At 43.3% G+C, this 26,105-nt stretch overlaps 2 protein-coding genes across 2 annotated transcripts; both read left to right on the top strand.

The window, feature by feature from the left end:
* Positions 1-618: 618 nt before the first annotated feature.
* LOC5508355 (nematocyst expressed protein 6-like) lies at positions 619-15,007 on the top strand. The gene is made up of 9 exons (XM_048729051.1): positions 619-742; positions 1,070-1,237; positions 4,494-4,608; positions 4,851-4,919; positions 12,564-12,682; positions 12,810-13,028; positions 13,720-13,773; positions 14,600-14,663; positions 14,930-15,007. Exons 1-8 carry the CDS (start codon positions 685-687, stop codon positions 14,653-14,655), a joined length of 858 nt encoding a protein of 285 aa, XP_048585008.1. The 5' UTR covers positions 619-684; the 3' UTR covers positions 14,656-14,663; positions 14,930-15,007.
* Positions 15,008-19,433: 4,426 nt separating this feature from the next.
* Positions 19,434-25,739, top strand: LOC116608842 (nematocyst expressed protein 6). The gene is made up of 9 exons (XM_048729050.1): positions 19,434-19,590; positions 20,914-21,081; positions 21,908-22,022; positions 22,217-22,285; positions 23,641-23,759; positions 23,888-24,106; positions 24,668-24,727; positions 25,330-25,393; positions 25,662-25,739. The coding sequence occupies exons 1-8, from the start codon at positions 19,533-19,535 to the stop codon at positions 25,383-25,385; spliced, it is 864 nt and encodes a 287-aa protein (XP_048585007.1). The 5' UTR covers positions 19,434-19,532; the 3' UTR covers positions 25,386-25,393; positions 25,662-25,739.
* The last annotated feature ends 366 nt before the right edge of the window (positions 25,740-26,105 follow it).

The raw sequence follows: 26,105 nt of genomic DNA, 5'->3' as shown, positions 1-26,105 counted from the left end.
ATATCGATTTAACGATATTTTCGATATAACGACGCAATACCTTAAAGTGATGTACTGTCCTTGATATTTCATGGTTCAACCTAAGGGTAAAACGCCCCTTCCTGAAATCCACCTGTCGAAAACATTAGGGGGACCAGCGGCGTAGCCAGGATTTTTAACATTTTTCGCTGTATTTTAGATAATGTCTACTAAATTTACTGTATTTTTGGCTGCTAAAATGGGGGGGGGGGGGGGGGGTGGAGGGCCCTAGGCCACCCCCCTACGCACCTTGGGGCAGCCCAATATATTGATATTTCAACCATAAAATGTAAGTTTAAGAGAGGCCCATGGACTTTTGCCTGTTTATTTGCGGCTACATAAATACTGCACGCTGAATAAGACTTCCTCGTGCGTTTCGTTTAGCTAATTTGTCCACTGCGTTCACGTCTTTGTTCAAAGGGTTTTTCTACTGGTTTTGCTGCCTGAGTCACCATTTCATGTCTTAGACTCGACCACCTTCAAGAAGGGTGATCTCATTTGCCCATTATAGGTGTGAACAAGTGTAAAAGAAAGGTCAAAGTATCTATCTATTATTCTGATCCAATCCCTTAGTGACTTTACTACTCTAGCAAAATACAGGTTGGTTTCAATTAGCTCTGAAAGTCGCATTGAGAGGAGCTGCCCTTCTTTTTCCTTCCAGTTACCATGAAAGGATTTATATTCGCTGGAGTTTTGGTGTCGGCTCTGATCTGCCTGGCAGAAGGTACTTGTAATGTATTTCATATCGTTTTTATTGATCTGCTAATTTCATTACTAGAAAAAGATTCGGTTTTTTTAATTAGAAAATAAAATCAAAACTTATTACATCACGCCACACAAGTTTATTTGATTGGACACTTTCTTCCGATAAAATGCAGAAATGGCCTTCTTACAGAAAATGGTTTGTTCGAATTAGCGAATCTGAAACGCTAAAATACTACAAATCAGTACCAAATATGCCGTCATTGAATCCAAATTATCTTTAGTATTCTCTATACCGCGGTAGTTTTAATAAAATAAAAAGCGTTGACGTTAAACGTGTGTCTTTCAGGCAAGCCTTTTGATAACTTAGAGTTGGTTGAAGATGACATGCTGATGACCAAGGAGCAAAAAGAGGCTTATTTCGCGCACCAGAATGGACGGGTTCGACGTGCTGCCATGAAAAGCCAATTCCTCTGGCCTCACGGAAAAATCCCTTTCACCTTTAGCAACGATATTGGTGAGAATACAAGCTGTGTGTCTCTCCTGTATGTTTGTGTATGTGTTTGTCTGGGTATCTACCCCCATACTGGCGAGAGATACAACCTATTACCTTTATACCTACATGGGGAGGTTTTATTTTATTTTTCATTTATTTTTGGTGGTGGTGGTGGGGGTACCATAGATAGATAGATAGACAGACAGACAGACAGACAGACAGACAGACAGACAGACAGACAGACAGACAGACAGACAGACAGACAGACAGACAGACAGACAGACAGACAGACAGACAGACAGACAGACAGACAGACAGACAGACAGACAGACAGACAGACAGACAGACAGACAGACAGACAGACAGACAGACAGACAGACAGACAGACAGACAGACAGACAGACAGACAGACAGACAGACAGACAGACAGACAGACAGACAGACAGACAGACAGACAGACAGACAGACAGACAGACAGACAGACAGACAGACAGACAGACAGACAGACAGACAGACAGACAGACAGACAGACAGACAGACAGACAGACAGACAGACAGACAGACAGACAGACAGACAGACAGACAGACAGACAGACAGACAGACAGACAGACAGACAGACAGACAGACAGACAGACAGACAGACAGACAGACAGACAGACAGACAGACAGACAGACAGACAGACAGACAGACAGACAGACAGACAGACAGACAGACAGACAGACAGACAGACAGACAGACAGACAGACAGACAGACAGACAGACAGACAGACAGACAGACAGACAGACAGACAGACAGACAGACAGACAGACAGACAGACAGACAGACAGACAGACAGACAGACAGATAGATAGATAGATAGATAGATAGATAGATAGATAGATAGATAGATAGATAGATAGATAGGGGAAAGCATTAGCTGAGGGAAACCAAGACCAGTATAGGCAGCTGCGAAACCGCGTAAACCGAGAGAGGAAATCCTGTCGCTCCAAATATTATGATGCCAAGGTGGAGCATTTGAAAGCATCAAAGCCGTCCACTTGGTGGAGAGAGGTGAAAAAACTTGTCGGGATGAGCGCACCTGGGAGCCAGGACCCCGCCCTTTTGTACCAGCATATCGAAAGTGGTCAGGAGGCGGGTTGCTTAAAGAACATTGCTGACACCATTAACACAGCGTTCCTGAGCCCGATGAATGTATTTGAGCCCCTTTCAGAGAAATGTCACCTCACCCCCGAGTCAGAGGAACACGCGTACACTCTTCAAGTCTCCCAGCTATCGGTCTTAAAGAATCTGGCAGAGTTGAACCCCTCCAAAGCTTGCGGACCTGACGGGATGCCAGGCTGGATTCTCAAGGAGAACGCCGACTTGCTAGCGGAGCCAGTTACCGACATTCTTAACTGCTCCTTTAAAGAGGCAAGGCTGCCTCAGTCGTGGAAAGATGCAGACATCGCCCCAGTCCCCAAGCAGAAACCCGTCCTTGACGGACAAACATCTCCGGCCAATTTCTCTGACGCCTGTGCTGTCTAAGCTCTCAGAAGATTACGTAGTCGAGCAGCACCTCAAGCCTGCCGTCCTGAAAAAGGTCGATGTAAATCAGTTCGGGACTGTACCGGGGTCGAACACGACTCACGCGCTTATTAGCATGCATCATTCTTGGCTAAGTGCGACGGACGGAAACGGGGCTACAGCCAGGACCATCCTGTTTGATTTCCGCGAGGCCTTTGATCTGATAGATCATCACATCCTTGTGCGAAAGCTGATGACGTACGACCTACCTAGTACTATAACAGCCTGGATCGTTGACTTCCTCACGTCACGGAGACAGCGCGTCAAACTCTGCCAAGATTGTTATTCAGAGTGGGGCACCATCCCATCTGGTGTCCCACAAGGAACGAAGCTGGGTCCGTGGCTGTTCACGATAATGATAAATGACTTATCCATTACTGAGGTGGATTTGTGGAAATATGTAGACGATACCACCATCACAGAAGCAATCCACAAGGGCCAGGTCAGCAGCAATCTACAACATCTGGTGGACGACTTAGGCAATCAGGCAGCCTCAGATAAGTTCGAGTTAAACGAAGCTAAATGCAAAGAGCTCCGAATCTCCTTTGCGCGATCTCCGCCCGTATTCGACCAAATAATGGTTAACGATACTGAGCTGGAATGCGTTTCACAAGCTAAGATCTTAGACGTAACCTTTTCGAGTGACCTAAAGTGGAACACCCACGTAGATGAAGTTATCAAAAAGGTAAATAAGCGTCTTTACTTTCTACGCCAGCTTAAGCACGCACACGTAAAACCAAAGGAGCTCATTTTATTTTATCTAACTTGCATTAGACCATGTACAGAGTACGCATCCGCGCTATTTCATAATAGTTTGACCAAGTACTTAGCAGCAGATTTGGAGTCATGTCAGAAGCGTGCGCTTAGAATAATATTTCCAGACGACTCTTATGCACAGGCATTTCTTGTCTCAAATATCACAACACTACATGAAAGACGTGAGGTCGCAACAAACAAAATCTTTAGCGAAGTCATGGCCAATCCAAACCGCAAACTACATAGGCTGCTCCCTCGGCAGAACTCTAGAATTAATATTAGGAAGAGGCGGGTCTTTGCCATCAAAGCCAACACGCAACGTTTTGCAAAAAGTTTTTAATGTTCAATGACTCCACTAAATTCTACGACTAGATATTTAAATTAACGGAGTATAGATTTGATCAAGTATCTATCTATCTATCATAGATAGATAGATGTTCTGAGAGGGAATCGTCCTAATTCAGCCGTACACGCGTTCGAGCTACAGTATCGGTTTACGCCGAGAAGCCATTTTAGAAACTTGGTGTGGACCGCTCCCCATATATCGCTTCCATATAGTAGGATTGGTTGTATCAAGGTGTCAAAAAGGCGGAGAGTTAGTTTGATATCTTGTCTGAAGTGCTCTCCCATTTCTTTTCTTAACTTCAACATCGCTTTTAATGCTACTTATTTGAGCTCCTCCTACCAGGTTCGATTCCTTTTCCAGACGTGAGTTGAGTTAGTTGATTCTTGCCTTTGCTCAGAGGGTGTTTCTCCGGTTTTCCTCACTCCACAAAATAGCGGTTGCCTCAGGAGCCAAGGCATGTTTTAAACTCGACCACGTTATTTATGCGCTCCGGTAATCCAGCGTTCCACTTGCAAGATGGTTGATTACCTTTCCAGAATTTACCATTACTACTTAAACTATTTAGTCATTGCTTTCACTAGCCGTAAGAATTCGTGCTCTGTGTATTAGACCGGGCCGGAAGAATCATGGCTAGGAGGGCGATGAACCACTGGATGTCCAAGACCTGTTTGAAGTTTACCCCACGAAAAAAAGAACGCGCATACATCGAGTTTCAATATGATGGGTAGGTATAAATAACAAAAAAGAGAACGCAGTTACATCAAGTTTCAATATGACGGGGTGGAAAAAAATGCAACCCTGTTTTTAAGATTACAAAAGTCTAGAAAATTTCGTTTGTTTGGAATTTCTTTGTGGGTCATTTCTTATTAAAGGACTGCGCAAATACTATCCATTTTCCATATGATACCTAAGCCATCCCGTTAAGATGCCAAAGATCGTGCATCGAATCTTATTCTGTTTATTAAGGTTTTGCAGAGCCCAAGTTGGTTACACCAGAAAGGCAAAGCAGTTACTCTCTATTGGTAGCACACGCAAGTAAGTCTTTTATTGGTAGCATACGCGAGTAAGTCCTCTATTGGTAGCACACGCGAGTAAGTCCACTATTGGTAGCACACACAAGTAAGTCCTCTATTGGTAGCACACGCAAGTAAGTCCTCTATTGGTAGCGCACGCAAGTAAGTCCTCTATTGGTAGCTCACGCAAGCAATTCCTCTATTGGTAGCACACGCAAGTAAGTCCACTATTGGTAGCACACGCGAGTAAGTCCACTATTGGTAGCACACGCGAGTAAGTCCACTATTGGTAGCACACGCAAGTAAGTCCTCTATTGGTAGCACACACAAGTAAGTCCTCTCTTGGTAGCACACGCAAGTAAGTCTTCTATTGGTAGCACACGCAAGTAAGTCCTCTATTGGTAGCACATGCAAGTAAGTCCACTATTGGTAGCACACGCAAGTAAGTCCTCTACTGGTAGCACACGCGAGTAAGTCCTCTATTGGTAGCACACGCGAGTAAGTCCTCCATTGGTAGCACACGCGATTAAGTCCACTATTGGTAGCACACGCAAGTAAGTCCTCTATTGGTAGCACACGCAAGTAAGTCCTCTTCTGGTAGCACACGCAAGTAAGTCCTCTATTGGTAGCACACGCGAGTAAGTCCTCTATTGGTAGCACACACAAGTAAGTCCTCTTTTGGTAGCACACGCAAGTAAGTCCACTATTGGTAGCACACCCAAGTAAGTCCTCTATTGGTAGCACACGCAAGTAAGTCCTGTATTGGTAGCACACGCAAGTAAGTCCTCTCTTGGTAGCACACGCAAGTAAGTCCACTATTGGTAGCACACGCAAGTTAATCCTCTATTGGTAACACACGCGAGGAAGTCCTGTATTGGTAGCACACGCGAGTAAGTCCTCTATTGGTAGCACACGCAAGTAAGTCCTCTATTGGTAGCACACGCAAGTAAGTCCTCTATTGGTAGCACACGCAAGTAAGTCCTCTATTGGTAGCACACGCAAGTAAGTCCTCTATTGATAGCACACGCAAGTAAGTCCTCTATTGGTAGCACACGCAAGTAAGTCCTCTATTGGTAGCACACGCAATTAAGTCCTCTATTGGTAGCACACGCAAGTAAGTCCTGTATTGGTAGCACACGCAAGTAAGTCCTCTACTGGTAGCACACGCAAATAAGTTCTCTATTGGTAGCACACGCAAGTAAGTCCTCTGTTGGTAGCACACGCAAGTAAGTCCTCTCTTGGTAGCACACGCAAGTAAGTCCACTATTGGTAGCACACGCGAGTAAGTCCTCTATTGGTAGCACACGCGAGTAATTCCACTATTGGTAGCACACGCAAGTAAGTCCTCTCTTGGTAGCACACGCAAGTAAGTCCTGTATTGGTAGCACACGCAAGTAAGTCCTCTCTTGGTAGCACACGCAAGTAAGTCCACTATTGGTAGCGCACGCAAGTAAGTCTTCTATTGATAGCGCACGCAAGTAAGTCCACTATTGGTAGCACACACAAGTAAGTCCTCTATTGGTAGCGCACGCAAGTAAGTCCTCTATCGGTAGCACACGCAAGCAAGTCCTCTATTGGTAGCACACGCAAGTAAGTCCTCTATTGGTAGCACACGCGAGTACGTCCTCTATTGGTAGCACACGCAAGTAAGTCCACTATTGGTAGCACACACAAGTAAGTCCTCTTTTGGTAGCACACACAAGTAAGTCCTCTATTGGTAGCACACGCAAGTAAGTCCTCTATTGGTAGCACACGCGAGTAAGTCCACTATTGGTAGCACACGCAAGTAAGTCCTGTATTGGTAGCACACGCAAGCAAGTCCTCTATCGGTAGCACACGCAAGTAAGTCCACTATTGGTAGCACACGCAAGTAAGTCCACTATTGGAAGCACACGCAAGTAAGTCCTGTATTGGTAGCACACGCAAGTAAGTCCTCTATTGGTAGCACACCCAAGTAAGTCCACTATTGGTAGCACACGCAAGTAAGTCCTCTATTGGTAGCACACGCGAGTAAGTCCTCTATTGGTAGCACACGCAAGTAAGTCCTGTCTTGGTAGCACACGCAAGTAAGTCCACTATTGGTAGCACACACAAGTAAGTCCTCTATCGGTAGCACACGCAAGTAAGTCCACTATTGGTAGCACACGCAAGTAAGTCCTCTATGGTAGCACACACAAGTAAGTCCACTATTAGTAGCACACGCAAGTAAGTCCTCTATTGGTAGCACACGCAAGTAAGTCCTCTATTGGTAGCACACGCTAGTAAGTCCTCTATTGGTAACACACGCAAGTAAGTCCACTATTGGTAGCACACGCAAGTAAGTCCACTATTGGTAGCACACGCGAGTAAGTCCACTATTGGTAGCACACGCAAGTAAGTCCTCTATTGGTAGCACACGCAAGTAAGTCCTCTATTGGTAGCACACGCAATTAAGTCCTCTATTGGTAGCACACGCGAGTAAGTCTTCCATTGGTAGTACACGCGAGTAAGTCCACTATTGGTAGCACACGCAAGTAAGTCCTCTATTGGTAGCACACGCAAGTAAGTCCTCTCTTGGTAGCACACGCAAGTAAGTCCTCTATTGGTAGCACACGCAAGTTAATCCTCTATTGGTAACACACGCGAGGAAGTCCTGTATTGGTAGCACACGCGAGTAAGTCCTCTATTGGTAGCACACGCGAGTAAGTCCACTATTGGTAGCACACGCAAGTAAGTCCTCTATTGGTAGCACACGCAAGTAAGTCCTGTATTGGTAGCACACGCAAGTAAGTCCTCTCTTGGTAGCACACGCAAGTAAGTCCACTATTGGTAGCACACGCGAGTAAGTCCTCTATTGGTAGCACACGCGAGTAAGTCCACTATTGGTAGCACACGCGAGTAAGTCCTCTATTGGTAGCACACGCGAGTAAGTCCACTATTGGTAGCACACCCAAGTAAGTCCTCTATTGGTAGCACACGCAAGTAAGTCCTGTATTGGTAGCACACGCAAGTAAGTCCTCTCTTGGTAGCACACGCAAGTAAGTCCACTATTGGTAGCACACGCGAGTAAGTCCACTATTGGTAGCACACGCGAGTAAGTCCACTATTGGTAGCACACGCAAGTAAGTCCTCTCTTGGTAGCACACGCAAGTAAGTCCTGTATTGGTAGCACACGCAAGTAAGTCCTCTCTTGGTAGCACACGCAAGTAAGTCCACTATTGGTAGCGCACGCAAGTAAGTCTTCTATTGATAGCGCACGCAAGTAAGTTAACTATTGGTAGCACACACAAGTAAGTCCTCTATTGGTAGCGCACGCAAGTAAGTCCTCTATTGGTAGCACACGCAAGTAAGTCCACTATTGGTAGCGCACGCAAGTAAGTCCTCTATCGGTAGCACACGCAAGCAAGTCCTCTATTGGTAGCACACGCAAGTAAGTCCTCTATTGGTAGCACACGCGAGTAAGTCCTCTATTGGTAGCACACGCAAGTAAGTCCACTATTGGTAGCACACACAAGTAAGTCCTCTTTTGGTAGCACACACAAGTAAGTCCTCTATTGGTAGCACACGCAAGTAAGTCCTGTATTGGTAGCACACGCAAGTAAGTCCACTATTGGTAGCACACGCAAGTAAGTCCTCTATTGGTAGCACACGCGAGTAAGTCCTCTCTTAGTAGCACACGCAAGTAAGTCCACTATTGGTAGCACAGGCAAGTAAGTCCACTATTGGTAGCACACGCAAGTAAGTCCTCTCTTAGTAGCACACGCAAGTAAGTCCACTATTGGTAGCACACACAAGTAAGTCCTCTATTGGTAGCACACGCAAGTAAGTCCTCTATTGGTAGCACACGCAAGTAAGTCCACTATTGGTAGCACACCCAAGTAAGTCCTGTATTGGTAGCACACGCAAGTAAGTCCTCTATTGGTAGCACACGCAAGTAAGTCCTCTATTGGTAGCACACGCGAGTAAGTCCACTATTGATAGCACACGCGAGTAAGTCCACTATTGGTAGCACACGCAAGTAAGTCCTCTATTGGTAGCACACGCAAGTAAGTCCTGTATTGGTAGCACACGCGAGTAAGTCCACTATTGGTAGCACACGCAAGTAAGTCCACTATTAGTAGCACACGCAAGTAAGTCCTCTATTGATAGCACACGCAAGTAAGTCCTCTATTGGTAGCACACGCAAGTAAGTCCTCTATTGATAGCACACGCAAGTAAGTCCTCTATTGGTAGCACACGCAAGTAAGTCCTCTATTGGTAGCACACGCAAGTAAGTCCTCTATTGGTAGCACACGCAAGTAAGTCCTCTATTGATAGCACACGCAAGTAAGTCCTCTATTGGTAGCACACGCAAGTAAGTCCTCTATTGGTAGCACACGCAATTAAGTCCTCTATTGGTAGCACACGCAAGTAAGTCCTCTATTGGTAGCACACGCGAGTAAGTCCACTATTTGTAGCACACGCAAGTTAATCCTCTATTGGTAACACACGCGAGTAAGTCCTGTATTGGTAGCACACGCGAGTAAGTCCTCTATTGGTAGCACACGCAAGTAAGTCCTCTATTGGTAGCACACGCAAGTAAGTCCTCTATTGGTAGCACACGCAAGTAAGTCCTCTATTGGTAGCACACGCAAGTAAGTCCTCTATTGATAGCACACGCAAGTAAGTCCTCTATTGGTAGCACACGCAAGTAAGTCCTCTATTGGTAGCACACGCAATTAAGTCCTCTATTGGTAGCACACGCAAGTAAGTCCTGTATTGGTAGCACACGCAAGTAAGTCCTCTACTGGTAGCACACGCAAATAAGTTCTCTATTGGTAGCACACGCAAGTAAGTCCTCTATTGGTAGCACACGCAAGTAAGTCCTCTCTTGGTAGCACACGCAAGTAAGTCCACTATTGGTAGCACACGCGATGTAAGTCCTCTATTGGTAGCACACGCGAGTAAGTCCACTATTGGTAGCACACGCAAGTAAGTCCTCTCTTGGTAGCACACGCAAGTAAGTCCTGTATTGGTAGCACACGCAAGTAAGTCCTCTCTTGGTAGCACACGCAAGTAAGTCCACTATTGGTAGCGCACGCAAGTAAGTCTTCTATTGATAGCGCACGCAAGTAAGTCCACTATTGGTAGCACACACAAGTAAGTCCTCTATTGGTAGCGCACGCAAGTAAGTCCTCTATCGGTAGCACACGCAAGCAAGTCCTCTATTGGTAGCACACGCAAGTAAGTCCTCTATTGGTAGCACACGCGAGTAAGTCCTCTATTGGTAGCACACGCAAGTAAGTCCACTATTGGTAGCACACACAAGTAAGTCCTCTTTTGGTAGCACACACAAGTAAGTCCTCTATTGGTAGCACACGCAAGTAAGTCCTGTATTGGTAGCACACGCAAGTAAGTCCACTATTGGTAGCACACGCAAGTAAGTCCTCTATTGGTAGCACACGCGAGTAAGTCCACTATTGGTAGCACACGCAAGTAAGTCCTCTATTGGTAGCACACGCAAGTAAGTCCTGTATTGGTAGCACACGCAAGTAAGTCTTCTATCGGTAGCACACGCAAGTAAGTCCACTATTGGTAGCACACGCAAGTAAGTCCACTATTGGTAGCACACGCAAGTAAGTCCTCTATTGGTAGCACACGCAAGTAAGTCCTCTATTGGTAGCACACCCAAGTAAGTCCACTATTGGTAGCACACGCAAGTAAGTCCTCTATTGGTAGCACACGCGAGTAAGTCCTCTATTGGTAGCACACGCAAGTAAGTCCTCTCTTGGTAGCACACGCAAGTAAGTCCACTATTGGTAGCACACACAAGTAAGTCCTCTATCGGTAGCACACGCAAGTAAGTCCTCTATTGGTAGCACACGCAAGTAAGTCCTCTATTGGTAGCACACGCAAGTAAGTCCTCTATTGGTAGCACGCGCAAGTAAGTCCTGTATTGGTAGCACGCGCAAGTAAGTCCTGTATTGGTACACACGCAAGTAAGTCCTCTATTGGTAGCACACGCAAGTAAGTCCTCTATTGGTAGCACACACAAGTAAGTCCACTATTGGTAGCACACGCAAGTAAGTCCTCTATTGGTAGCACACACAAGTAAGTCCACTATTGGTAGCACACGCAAGTAAGTCCTCTATTGGTAGCACACGCAAGTAAGTCCTCTATTGGTAGCACACGCGAGTAAGTCCTCTATTGGTAACACACGCAAGTAAGTCCACTATTGGTAGCACACGCAAGTAAGTCCACTATTGGTAGCACACGCGAGTAAGTCCACTATTGGTAGCACACGCGAGTAAGTCCTCTATTGGTAGCACACGCTAGTAAGTCCACTATTGGTAGCACACGCAAGTAAGTCCTCTATTGGTAGCACACGCAAGTAAGTCCTCTATTGGCAGCACACGCGAGTAAGTCCTCTCTTGGTAACACACGCAAGTAAGTCCACTATTGGTAGCACACCCAAGTAAGTCCTCTCTTGGTAGCACACGCAAGTAAGTCCACTATTGGTAGCACACGCAAGTAAGTCCTGTATTGGTAGCACACGCAAGTAAGTCCTGTATTGGTAGCACACGCAAGTAAGTCCTCTATTGGTAGCACACGCAAGTAAGTCCACTATTGTTAGCACACGCAAGTAAGTCCTCTATTGGTAGCACACGCGAGTAAGTCCACTATTGGTAGCACACGCGAGTAAGTCCTCTATTGGTAGCACACGCGAGTAAGTCCACTATTGGTAGCACACGCAAGTAAGTCCTCTATTGGTAGCACACGCAAGTAAGTCCTCTATTGGTAGCACACGCAAGTAAGTCCTCTATTGGTAGCACACACAAGTAAGTCCTCTCTTGGTAGCACACGCAAGTAAGTCCACTATTGGTAGCACACGCAAGTAAGTCCTCTATTGGTAGCACACGCGTGTAAGTCCTCTATTGGTAGCACACGCAAGTAAGTCCACTATTGGTAGCACACGCAAGTAAGTCCACTATTGGTAGCACACGCGAGTAAGTCCTCTATTGGTAGCACACGCGAGTAAGTCCATTATTGGTAGCACACGCGAGTAAGTCCTCTATTGGTAGCACACGCGAGTAAGTCCATTATTGGTAGCACACGCAAGTAAGTCCACTATTGGTAGCACACACAAGTAAGTCCTCTATCGGTAGCACACGCAAGTTAGTCCACTATTGGTAGCACACGCGAGTCAGTCCTCTATTGGTAGCACACGCAAGTAATTCCACTATTGGTAGCACACGCAAGTAAGTCCTCTATTGGTAGCACACGCAAGTGAGTCCTCTATTGGTAGCACACGCAAGTGAGTCCTCTATTGGTAGCACACGCAAGTAAGTCCTCTATTGGTAGCACACGCGAGTCAGTCCTCTATTGGTAGCACACGCAAGTAAGTCCTCTATTGGTAGCACACACAAGTTAGTCCTCTATTGGTAGCACACGCAAGTAAGTCCTCTATTGATAGCACACGCGAGTAAGTCCTTTATTGGTAGCACACGCGGGTAAGTCCTCTATTGGTAGCACACGCAAGCAGGTCCTCCGTTGTTTATAATGTCGTTCATTTTCTATTTTTTAGTGCATTTCCTTTATATTGCCCTTTAATTAGTTCTACTTACTGCCCCCCTCCCCCCTCCCCCCACTTCTATCTTACTTATTCATTCACTCCATCTACTGATCACATAACTGGTTTCCATGGCAGCCCCTGTCCATTTGGATCAGTTGTTCATGAACTTGGACACGGCATCGGCTTTTTCCACGAGCACTCACGACCTGACCGAGACAAGTTCGTGGATATCCACTTCAAGAACATCCGAAAGGGTGAGTAACTCTTGTTAAACAAGCATGTTTTCGCCGTAGCGGGGTGACAGGAATAATTAAGTCCAACCCTTATTTGAAATAGCTGTATGTGTTTGAAAACGTCTAAATCAAAACTTGTCTTGTTTAGGAGCCGAAAGTAACTTCAAAAAAGTTAGCACATTTTTCGTGGATTCTCGCGGCCAGGATTACGACTACAATAGCATTATGCATTACTCCAAGTACCAAGGAAATAACGCATTCAACGCCGTCGTTATGGAGCCAATTCAAAGAGGCGCCGAAATCGGTCAGAGAGATGATTTGAGCGCCGGCGACATTCGTCAGACGAAGCTGATGTACAAGTGCAACGGTAAGACCACCCACTGCACAACTAAGTTGCTATGAAAATTGTGCAACAAAAGAAGATTTTTGTGCAAAATTCAAATGAAAAGCTTGCTGGCGAAGGTTTTTCACGAGGTTTTTTACCCCCCAGAGCCGAAGCAGGCCGAAGCAGGCCAAATACGATTGGGAGGGTGGGGGCGAGACACGCCCCTACTGGTCATTTCCTTATAATTTTTCAAAATATTGGGGTGGGGGGGGCACATGTTCCCAGTGCCTCACCCCCTGCTACGGCCCTGACCCTAAAGGCCTGAAAATTAATTCATGGGTTTTAAGATTTGACAGTGTACCGTGTGGAATAGCAGGAACGCTATGGTCTATTAACATACTTGCCAACCTTGAGAGCTCAAAAACCAGGGATTGAGATTGTGCTTCAAGTAAAAAAACTGTATAAGAAATTCTCGATGAATTTTCCCGTGAGGTTACAGATATAGGAAGTTTCGATTTTTTTTGCCGGGAGGTGAAGGCTAAAAACTGAGAGTCTCCCGCGAAAACTGGGAGAGTTGGCATGTATGTATTAGCGTAAAAGTGCTTTTCCCAGAAAGACCCTGTTTTTATTTTCACTTTTGCGCAATTGCTTAAACACTAAAGAGTTAATGATAATATCCACGCATGGATGTTGTTCCTAGTTTTGACATACTCATTTTGCGTTTTCTCCTTAGCTCAAGGCGACAGTGAACTTCAGCCCGTCAATGACGAGGATGAGGACGGCGGAGGTACACTCGCATTCTTTCTATCTGACAATTTCTTATAATCTTACGATAAGGGAAGGGTCATTATTTAACGGAGGGAAATTTGCTATGTTTGGGGTGACGGTTGCGATTTTTTGAGCGTTGATTTGTGGGAGGGCCTCATATTTTGAAACATAGTGTAGGGGAGGGCCTTATGAACAGGTATTCTGACCCCCCTTTACAATATTTTTTACACCCCTGAAGATTTGGCTAGAAACAACACGTCCCCTGGCTTGGTGGTGTTTAAGGCCAGCCCCGTCTCTCCTTCATGGGCATGCCTAAGTCAGCCCCCCCCCTCCCCCATTCACACACAAATCTTTGGCGTGCAAAGGAAGGAGGCGGTGTCTGTCTCCCCACTCCCCTCAATTCCGGCGGTTAACAAAATATACAGCAAATATATATATATATATATATTTTTTGGCAAAGTGCCCAATCCCCTTTCTTTGTTTGTATAGCATCACGGCTTTACTACATTTGTGGGCAACTTGTTATTACAATTGTGGGTTTGTTACATTTGTGGGTGCTTACTACATTTGTTAGCTCTGCGCTCATACGGTTGTAAAATTTGCTGGTTCTCCTGGAAGAACGTGCCGTATTTAAAGCATCTCAAGATTAGAGTATGATTTCAATAAAGTAACCCAAACGTTTTTGTTTAGCTTTTTTATTTTGTTCTGATGGAGGGCATTTATTTTTGTTTTGGTCGCCTTATTTGGGGGAGGGTCACCATTTTTGTGCTTTTAGTGCGATAACTGTTTTATTTTATCTGTCGACAACTCCTTTTATATAAATTGTCTGTTTGCCTCGTTTGCAGATTCAAAAAAGAAACCAGACCCAAAAGGCCCCAAGCCAGGAGAAATTGAGGAATAACAATAAAGGTAAAAGAAAAGGAGCAAAGAGATGTTAATGGCTTGTCAGCCAAACGTCCTTCGGCCATAAGGCGCGGGATGGTTTATCCCGAAAAATACCCTAGCTTTCTTTTGATTAAACTCGATCATACCCTCCCGCCCCAATGGCTGTACCACTTTTTTTAGAGAGAAAAAGAGAGAGGTGGATGAATATTCACACAAGACGCATGAGGGATATAGCTGAACCACTAAAGACACATTCAAGCTTAGCTAACTTGTTTTCTTTAATGTTTCAGAAATTCAAGAGTGGAAGAAAATGGCAAAAAGACTTGAGTTTGACTGTATCAGTTGAAATAAAGAGCTCGTGAAATGCTTTCAGTTTGTCCTTGAGATACTTTTAATGCATCTCCTTCTTTGGCTTCCTGCCACTCTTTTACCCGACACCGTCAGGTTCTTAGTTCCTAGCCCTTTACCCCGTCAAGTTCTTAGCTCCTAACCCCTTTACCCCGTCAAGTTGTTAGTTCGTAGCCCTTTTACCCCGTCAAGTTCTTAGTTCCTAGCCCTTTTACCCCGTCAAGTTTTAGTTCCTAACCCTTTTTCCCCGTCAAGTTCTTAGTTCCCATCCCTTTTACCCCGCCAACTTCTTAGCTCGTTAACCCCTTAAACTACCAGGTTTTTAGTTCCTAAACCCTTTACACCGTCCAGTTTTTAGTTCCAAGCCCTTTTACCCCGCCAAGTTCTTAGTTCGTTAACCCCTTAAACTACCAGGTTTTTAGTTCCTAACCCCTCTACACCGTCCAGTTTTTAGTTCCAATCCCTTTTACCCCGCCAAGTTCTTAGCTCGTTAACCCCTTAAACTACCAGGTTTTTAGTTCCTAACCCCTCTACACCGTCCAGTTTTTAGTTCCAAGCCCTTTTACCCCGTCAAGTTTTTAGTTCGTTAACCCTTAAAACTACCCGGTTTTTAGTTCCTAAACCCTTTACACCGTCCAGTTTTTAGTTCCAAGCCCTTTTACCCCGCCAACTTCTTAGCTCGTTAACCCCTTAAACTACCAGGTTTTCAGTTCCTAAACCCTTTACACCGTCCAGTTTTTAGTTCCAAGCCCTTTTACCCCGCCAAGTTCTTAGTTCGTTAACCCCTTAAACTACCAGGTTTTTAGTTCCTAACCCCTCTACACCGTCCAGTTTTTAGTTCCAATCCCTTTTACCCCGCCAAGTTCTTAGCTCGTTAACCCCTTAAACTACCAGGTTTTTAGTTCCTAACCCCTCTACACCGTCCAGTTTTTAGTTCCAAGCCCTTTTACCCCGTCAAGTTTTTAGTTCGTTAACCCTTAAAACTAGCCGGTTTTTAGTTCCTAACCCTTTTACACCGTCAAGTTTTTAGTACCTAACCCGTTTTACCCCGTCAAGTTCTTAGTTCCTAACCCTTTTACCCCGCCAAGTTCTTAGTTCCTAACCCTTTTACCCCGTCAAGTTCTTAGTTCCCATCCCTTCTACCAATTTTTTAGCTCCTAAACCCTTTACACAGTCTAGTTTTTAGTTCCAAGCACTTTTACCCCGCAAAGTTCTAAGTTCGTAACCCTTTAAACTACACTGTTTCTAGTTCCTAGCCCTTTTACCGCGTCATGTTCTTAGTCCCTAACCATTTTCCCTGGTCAGGTTTTTAGCTTGTTACCTTTTCACCCCGTTAAGTTCTTAGTTCCTAGCCCTTTTACCCCGTCAAGTTCTTAGTTCCCATCCCTTCTACCGAGTCGAAATTTCAGCTCCTAAACCCTTTACACCGTCCAGATTTTAGTTCCAAGCCCTTTTACTCCGCCAAGTTCTTAGTTCGTTAACCCTTTAAACTACACGGTTTTTAGTTCCTAGCCCTTTTACCCCGTCAAGGTGTTAGTTCCTAGCCATTTTACTCCGTCAAGTTCTTAGTTCCAAACTTTTTTACCCAGTGAAGTTCTTAGTTCCCATCCCTTCTCCCCTGTCAATTTCTTTAGTTTCGAAACCCTTTACCCCGTCAAGTTTTTAGTTCCTAGCCCTTTTACCCCGCCAAGTACTTAGTTCGTAAACCCTTTACCAAAAATTATAGTACACTATACTACACTATATACAGCTTATGACAACGTTAAGGAATTATTTCCACAGGCGGACCAGTTGCCGGACAGACCACTCAACTGAGTGACGAGGATGAGGATAAAGCCAGCAAGCCTAAACCAACCAAAACTTGTGAAGGCTCACAGCCCGGAGTAATCGAGGAGTGATATAATCATTTAAAGGGCAAGTAGTCGGGTCTTAGAATATGCCAGGGGGTCTTAGAATATGCTAGGGGGTGTCTGAGGGGTCTTGGAATATGCCAGGGGGTATTAAAAATGCGAGGTTCGTCTCGGAATATGCCAAGGGGTCTTGGAATATGCTAGAGTTCTTGAAAATATGCCAGGGGGTTTGGAATATGCAAGAGGTTTTGAAAATACGCCAGGAGGAGTCTTGCAATATGGTACGAGGTCTTGGAATATGCTAGGAGTCCTTGAAAATATACCAGGGGGTCTTGGAATATGGAATAAGGTCTTTGAATATGCCAGGGGGTCTTGGAATGGGCTTGGAATATATATTATATTTCTTTAACTTCCAGAACATACAAGCCATTTTGGACTATCTTCGTTACTAAAAAGGTCTTTATTTTGTTTTCCAGCTGCCTTGCAAAGAGAAAAAGGGAAAAAATGAAAGTATAATTATCTGATCATAAATAGAATCAAATCGAATAAAAAACATCTAATAAAAGAAAATATATGCTTTATTCCCTTACTGTCATTACTATACACCATAATCATACTTACTTAATCCCTCCGTCCTCCCTTTCTTTCCATTAATTTTTTATTGAAAATATTCCGTGATACCCAAATAATTGTCAAATATCAAGGAAAATGTGAAAACTTTTCGGGTGAAAGCTTTTCTCCCAATCCCTCCCGGCCATTTTTTGCCGGGAGCGATTTGGGGAAAACCATTCAGTTTCCCGTTTCAGGAAGCTAAAATTTCGTTCTCGGTAACCAAATATCTGTCTCTGTGCTTTGTTCCATCAAGTCGCTATTAAAATATATAGGTTCCTAGCGTGTGACGTCAGACACGCTTTAGCGGCCATGTTGAGATTTGGGAGGTCTGCAAGAGAAGCCCACGTACCGAGGAAAGTACGAATATTTTCACAAAATTCGTATTTCATGCGCATAGAGAAATGTGGTTTTCAAGCAATGAGCAAAATTGGGATATATTGATAGTTTATTTTCTGTGTCGTATATATTGTATTTTCTAAGTTCTGTTTCAAATTTTTTTAGAATAGAAATGGCCAATAAAGCGTCTTGTAAAGTAAATTTAAATGAAGTGAGGCCCGTATTTGTCAAGTGGCCTGCTCCAATTTTATTTCCATGGATACTTTTTCTGACTAGCCTGTCAACCTGATTTCGAAATTTGAAAAAAAGTTTTATGCTCTCAACATGGCCGACTTGCCGAAAATAGCCTCAAACGTAATGTCGTCGCTCGGAGGCTATAGTCTATTTTTTTATCTCAGGGTCGGGAAAACTAATACTCGCGAAAATGGCACTTCCACTCTCGTGGAATTTAATAAAAACTAACAATATAAACTTCCAATAATACGTGGTACAGTGGAACCTCGATGCAGCGATACTCTCAATATTATGATATTGATTTCAGATCGATTTCAGGTACCTCAAACTAAAAAAATATATGGGAAATAATATCGATTTAACGATATTCTCAGTATAACGATTTAATTTCCTTAGAGTGACATATTTACAACTTCTTGATATTTGATGGTTCAACCTAACGGTAAAACGCCCCTTCTGAAATCCACCTGTCGAAAACACTAGAAGGCCAGCTAAAATTTTTCAATCTTATCTCTTAGTTCGTACGCCAGCTGGCCTATCTAAATCTGTATCCAAATAGAAACAAGATAAAACAATTAGAAAGGGAATAAAAATGGAAACATTGAATTTAGCGAAAGTTTCAGAAAGTCACATGTTTGAAAAATAATATCGATTTGACGAAATTTTCGAAATTCCGATGTATTTTTCTTAGATTGTACAACTTCTTGATATTTGATGGCTGAACCTAACGGCAATACGCCCTTCCTGAAATCCACTTGTAATAACATTGGGAGGAAGGCTCAATTTTTTTAATATTTCAGACTAAAATGGAAGTTGAGTTGCTTGGATTATTGCCTGTTTACTTGAGACTACATTATTACCGTAAATACTGCATGCCGAAAGACTTCCTCGCAGTGTTGTTGCATTTTGTGAGCCGAAATCTCATTAGTGAGAGAGTTACTGAGGGATTATAAGTTTGAACAGGTGTAAAAAGAAAGGTCAAATAAATATATATCTATTATTCTGGCCTTAGCTGACCTCTATAGTAAACATACATTTTCTGTCAGGTGGACATGGGTGACCTCTGGATCAAGCATACAGGTTGGGAAGGGGGGGATTTGGGTTGGGAAAGTTGGTGCCTCTCAATAATGGGTACCAGGTTTGATTCCCTTTCCAGACTTGCGTTGAGTTAGTTGGTTCTCGTCCTTGCCCAGAGGGTTTTTCTTAGGGTTTTGCGTTATTCCGCGGTCAGACATGAGCCATATGACTGACTGCCTGAGGAGCCATTCCATGTTTTAGATTCGACCACGTTATATTTGCTCTGGTAATCCAGCGTTCCACCTGCAAGAAGGGTGATTTTATTTGCCCATTATAGGTGTGAACAAGTGTAAAAGAAAGGTCAAAGTATCTATCTATTATTCTTACCCCATCCCTTAGGTAACCTTCTATTACTCTAGCAAAAATACAGGTTGGCTTCAATTAGCTCTGAAAGTCGCAGTGAGAGAAGCTGGCCTACTTTTTCCTTCCAGTTACCATGAAAGGATTCATATTCGCTGGAGTTTTGGTGTCGGCTCTGATCTGCCTGGCGGAAGGTGCTTGTAATGTATTTGATATCGTCTTTATTGATGTACTAATTTTATTTAACTAGATTCCGTTTTTCTTTTAATTAGAAAAAAAATCAAAACTTCTTACATTACTTACATCACAATTTCACGATTTAATGGACACTTTTTGAAATACATTTTTCCGATATAATGCATCCACAGAAATCCTGCAACAGCTACTTATCAAGCAGACAACAATACGTCCAAATAGGAAACACGCCGCAATCTAGTAAATGTGAGATAATATGTGGAATTCCCCAAGGCAAGCTCTTCGGGCCCTTGCTTTTTCTGCTCTATATAAACGACATTACCAACTCTTCGGAAACGCTCTCCTTCCGGCCCTTTGCCGACGATACCAACATTTTTATGTCCTCAAAAGATATTACACAACTGCAATCAACTATGAATCAAGAACTTATTAAAGTTAAAACCTGGTGTTACGCAAACCGACTTTCTCTAAATCTAAAGAACACTAATTTTATTCATTAATTATTTAATTTTAAATCCCCATAAACGCATAACAAAAAGATCACGTAAGATATTTTGGCGTTCTCATTGATGACAAAATTAACTGGAAATACCACATCTCGTCTTCCCTGCTAGCAGAGGCCTCTTTTCTCTGTATTTCGCTGGGCTGAATATCTCGTCATTTAAATGCTCCAAACTTGCTAGAAACGCTGGCATATTCCTAAAGCTTAGATACTTTCTTTCTCCCATGCAACTTCGTCATTTAATCGATTATATCCTTCTTTATCCTTACGTATCATATACCATTGTTGGGAAAGCACATATAAAGCATCATCAACAATATCCAAACAAAACAAAATCACGAAGTCCGTATAATTTTCTTCACCAAATTATATAATGGAAAAACACCGAGCGTTTTAGCCTTCTCTTCAACCATAGAAAACATATACCATCTACAGGCTCTAAAATTTATCAATAACTGGCGTAAATCTAATCTTCCCGCTATCTTCAATAACACTTTTCTTTTAGGAAAAGGCATCCATACTTATAATACTCGATACACAACTTATGACAATCTTTACAAGGCCCGTTACTGCTGCATTTGTGTTCTGTTGTGTGAAAGCGACTGGGAAAAAATAAATTACATGGCTAGTGCTTAACTAGAAAACTTTACGATTAATTTAGGTACTAGGCACTTCCTTGCATATCAATATTTAAGTTAGAATATAATAAAAAAGAAAATATAAAAAAACGCTCAAATATACAAAAAATCTATGTAAAAAATACAATTATGAAAGCGGAAGCTTGAATAAAAAAGATTGACGTTAAATGTGTGTCCTCCAGGCAAGCCTTTTGATAACTTAGAGCTGGTTGAAGATGACATGCTGATGACCAAGGAGCAAAAAGAGGCTTATCTCGCGCACCAGAATGGACGGGTTCGACGTGCTGCCTTAAGGGACCGCTACCTTTGGCCTCAGGGAAAAATCCCTTACACCTTCAGCGACGATATTGGTGAGAGTAAAAGCTGTGTGTCTGTCTGTGTGTTAGTTTATGTGTTTGTCTGTGTATCTACCCCCATACTGGCGAGAGGTACTCAACAAATTCCCCATAGTTTTTCTAGTGCGTGCGCGAGCTATGCAACCGGTGTTTGCAATGCAGGCAGATAAACGAAAATTGAAAACTTTAGCTTCAAAACCCTGCAGTCTTCGTTACTTTTGGTGTCCTTTTGTAAGGATGAAAAATACATTTACTAGAAAAGATTGTGAACCAAATTTTTCGAATCTGAATAAAGTTTTTTCTTCTATTCGCTTCAAGTGAGACTGCAAGGATTGTTTGAATGACGAACCCCGTGATATGTACCCTGACCATGGCTAACAACCAATCAGAAAGCGAGATTATGCGCAAGTGTTGTAGAAAACCTATTACCTTTATACCTACAAGGGGAGGTTTTAAAATATGTTTTTTTGGTTTGTGTGTGGGGAAGGGGGGGGGCTGTTGGTAGTGGTGGTGAGGGGGGGGCTGTTCGTGGTGGTGGTGGTGAGGGGGGGACTGTTGCTGTCCCTCACCAATGGGTACAAGGTTCGATTCCTTTTCCAGACGTGAGTTGAGTTAGTTGATTCTTGCCTTTGCTCAGAGGGTGTTTCTCCGGTTTTTCTCACTCCACAAAAAAGCGGCTGCCTGAGGCGCCAAGGCATGTTTTACACTCGACCACGTTATTTATGCGCTCCGGTAATCCAGCGTTCCGCCGGCTGATTACCTTCCCAAGATCATTATCATTATTGTTATAATTATTTAGTTATTGCTTTCACCAGCTAATAATTCGTGTTCTGTGTATTAGACCAAGCTGGAAGAGAATTAGCTGAAAGGGCAATGAACCACTGGATGTCAAGGACCTGTTTAAGGTTCAGTCCACGAAGAAGAGAACACGCATACATCGAGTTTCAATATGACGGGTATGTACAAATCACAAAGAAGAGAACGCGATCACATCGAGTTTCAATGTGACTGGGAGGAAAAGATTGCACCCCTTATTCAGATTACAAAAGTCTGGAAATTGTTTTATATCTTTTTTATATGATACCTTCGCCACCCATTAGGATGCCGGATATCATGCATCGTAATTATGAATCTCATTCTGTTTATACAGGAGGTGCAGAGCCCGAGTTGGTTACACCGGAGAGGCAAGACAGAAAGTCTCTATTGGAAGCGCACTCGAGTAAGTTCTCTATTGATAGCACGCGCAAGTAAGTTCTCTATTGGTAGCACACGCAAGTAAGTCCTCTATTGGTAGCACACGCAAGTAAGTCCTCTATTGGTAGCACACGCAAGTAAGTCCTCTATTGGTAGCACACGCGAGTAAGTCCTCTATTGGTAGCACACGCAAGTAAGTCCTCTATTGGTAGCACATGAAAATAAGTCCTCTATTGGTAGCATACGCAAGTGAATCCTCTATTGGTAGCACATGAAAATAAGTCCTCTATTGGTAGCACACGCGAGTAAGTCCTCTATTGATAGCACACGCAAGTAAGTCCTCTATTGGTAGCACATGAAAATAAGTCCTCTATTGGTAGCACACGCAAGTAAGTCCTCTATTGGTAGCACATGAAAATAAGTCCTCTATTGGTAGCACACGCGAGTAAGTCCTCTATTGATAGCACACGCAAGTAAGTCCTCTATTGGTAGCACATGAAAATAAGTCCTCTATTGGTAGCACACGCAAGTAAGTCCTCTATTGGTAGCGCACGCAAGTAAGTCCTCTGTTGGTAGCACACGCAAGTAAGTCCACTATTGGTAGCACACACAAGTAAGTCCTTTATTGGTAGCACACGCGAGTAAGTCCTCTATTGGTAGCACACGCAAGTAAGTCCTCTATTGGTAGCACACGCAAGTAAGTCCTCTATTGGTAGCACACGCAAGTAAGTCCTCTATTGGTAGCACACGCAAGTAAGTCCTCTATTGGTAGCACACGCGAGTAAGTCCTCTATTGGTAGCACACGCGAGTAAGTCCTCTATTGGTAGCACACGCAAGTAAGTCCTCTATTGGTAGCACACGCAAATAAGTCCTCTATTGGTAGCACACCCAAGTAAGTCTTCTATTGGTAGCACATGCAAGTAAGTCTTCTATTGGTAGCACACGCAAGTAAGTCTTCTATTGGTAGCACACGCAAATAAGTCCTCTACTGGTAGCACACGCAAGTAAGTCCTCTATTGGTAGCACATGCAAGTAAGTCCTCTATTGGTAGCACACGCGAGTAAGTCCTCTATTGGTAGCACACGCGAGTAAGTCCTCTATTGGTAGCACACGCAAATAAGTCCTCTACTGGTAGCACACGCAAGTAAGTCCTCTATTGGTAGCACACGCAAGTAAGTCCTCTACTGGTAGCACACGCGAGTAAGTCCTCTATTGGTAGCACACGCAAGCAGGTCCTCCGTTCGTTTATTTTCTATTTTTTAGTGCACTTCCTTCATATTGCCCTTTAATTAGTTCTACTTACTGCCCCCCTCCCCCCACTTCTATCCTACTTATTCATTCACTTCATCTACTGATCCCATACCTGGTTTCAATGGCAGCCCCTGTCCACTTGGGTCAGTTATTCATGAACTTGGACACGGCATTGGCTTTTTCCACGAGCATTCTAGACCTGACCGAGACGAGTACGTGAATATCAACGTCAACAACATCCGAGAGGGTGAGTAACTCTTGTTAAACAAGCATCTTTTCGCCGTAAGCGGGGTGGCAGGAATAATTGAATGCAAACCTTATTTAAAATAGCTGTATATGATTGAAAACGTCTAAACCAGAACTCGTCTTGTTTAGGAGCCGAAGGTAACTTCAGAAAAGATAACGGTTATTTCGTGGATTCTCGCGGCCAGGATTACGACTACGGTAGCATTATGCATTACTCCAAGTACCAAGGAAATAACGCATTCAACGCCGTCGTTATGGAGCCAATTCAAAGAGGCGCCGAAATCGGTCAGAGAGATGGTTTGAGCGCCGGCGACATTCGCCAGACGAACCTGATGTACAAGTGCAATGGTAAGACTAAGTTGCCATGAATATATGCAACAAAAGAAGATTTTTGTGCAAAATTGAAATGAGAAGTTTGTTGACGAAGGTTTTTCACGAAATTTGCCAACCCCAAAGGCCTCAAAATTCATTCATTCGTTCGTTTGTTTGTTCATTCATTCTAAGATTTAACAGTGTACCGTTTGGTGTAACAGGAACGCTACGGTCTAATAGTGTACTTGCCAACCTTAAAAGGTTAAAAAACCGCGACGAGATTGTGCTTCAAATAGAAGAACTGTGCAAGATATTCTCGATGAATTATCCCGGGAGATTACATTAAATGCATAGGAAATTTTGTCTTTTTGCCGGGAGAGCCTAAATTTGGGATTCCCCAGCGAAAATGTGCAGGCATGTATTAGCGTGAAAGTACTATGCCCAGCAAGACCTTGTTTTATTTTCATAACAATTGCTTAAACTTAACAGCTGTGATCATATTTTTATAACAATTGCTTGAACTAAACAGTTGTGATCATATCCACGCATGGATGTTGTTCCTAGTTTTGACATACTCATTTTGCGTTTTCTCCTTAGCTCAAGGCGATAGTGAACTTCAGCCCGTCAATGACGAGGATGAAGATAAGGACCGCGGAGGTACACTTGCATTCTTTATATCTGACAATTTATGTGTTATATCTGACGATAAGGGAAGGGTCATTAATCAACGGGGGAAGGTTGCGATTTTTTTAGGGTTGATTTGGGGAAGGGCCTCAAATCAACGTTGATACATTGTTTAGGGAAGGGCCTTTTGAACAGGTATTCTGATCAATTTCCTGGAGAAAATCAATCAGTTTCTGGGGAGAATCCCAGACCCCCTACATAATAGATAAATGAATGTGATGCGCCTTCTGCTTGCACGTTCGTGACATTTGGCTGGCGTTGAAAATCATCATCCCCTAAAGTGTGGCTTCTGCTTTCTATGTCTGTAGAAGTTTTGTTTTAATTAACTCCCATCACTTAATTTACGAATTTAAGTTCTAGTCAAAGAGTAAAACATGAGAAATGAGGCTTTTTTTGTTCTGAGGGAGGGTGTTATTTTTGTCGCGGAGGAGGAGGGTCACCATTATGTGCTTTCTGTGCGAAAGCTGTTTTTTATCTGATAGCTGTTTTTTTTATCTCCCTTTCAAATCCCTTTCATATAATGTAAATGTAAATATAAATATAAATAAATATAAATTGTCTGTTTTTCTCTGCAGATTCAAAGAAGAAACCAGACCCAAAAGGCCCCAAGCCAGGAGAAATTGAGGAATAACAATAAAGGTAAAAGAGAAGGAGCAAAGAGATGTTAATGGCTTATCAGCCAAACGTCCTTCGGCCATAAGGCGCGGGATGGTTTATCCCGAATAATTCCCCATGCTTTCTTTTGATTAAACTCGATCATACCCTCCCGCCCCAATGGCTGTACCACTTTTTTAGAGAGAGAAAAAGAGAGAGGTGGATGAATATTCACACGAGACGCATGAGGGATATAGCTGAACCACTAAAGACACATTCAAGCTTAGCTAACTTGTTTTCTTTAATGTTTCAGAAACTCAATAGTGGAAGAAAATGGCAAAAAGACTTGAGTTTGACTGTATCAGTTGAAATAAAGAACTCGTGAAATGCTTTCAGTTTGTAGTGGAGTTGCAATCCTTCTCCTTCTTTGGCTTCCTGCCACTCTTTTACCCCGACCGCGTCATCTTCTTAGTTGCTAGCCCTTCTACCCCGTCAAGTTCTTAGTACCTAACCTTTTCAGTCCGTCAACTTCTTAGTTCCTGGCCCTTTTATCCCAAGTCATTAGTTCCAAAAATTCCAATCAATCTACAGTTTAAGATCGGAATAATTGCAATACAAGGTTTTTCAATGTTTTTGTATTAACTTGGTCTCCCTTTAAAACATATTAAAAGTCTAAAAAAAATCGGAGCACGCAAACACACCGAAAAACCGCATAGAATTTCCCCATACAATGCTCCTATGAAAAACCACAGAAATC

Source organism: Nematostella vectensis, chromosome 6 (genome assembly GCF_932526225.1).
Source record: "Nematostella vectensis chromosome 6, jaNemVect1.1, whole genome shotgun sequence".
NCBI lineage: Eukaryota > Metazoa > Cnidaria > Anthozoa > Actiniaria > Edwardsiidae > Nematostella > Nematostella vectensis.
This window is presented reverse-complemented; position numbering and strand designations above follow the sequence as displayed.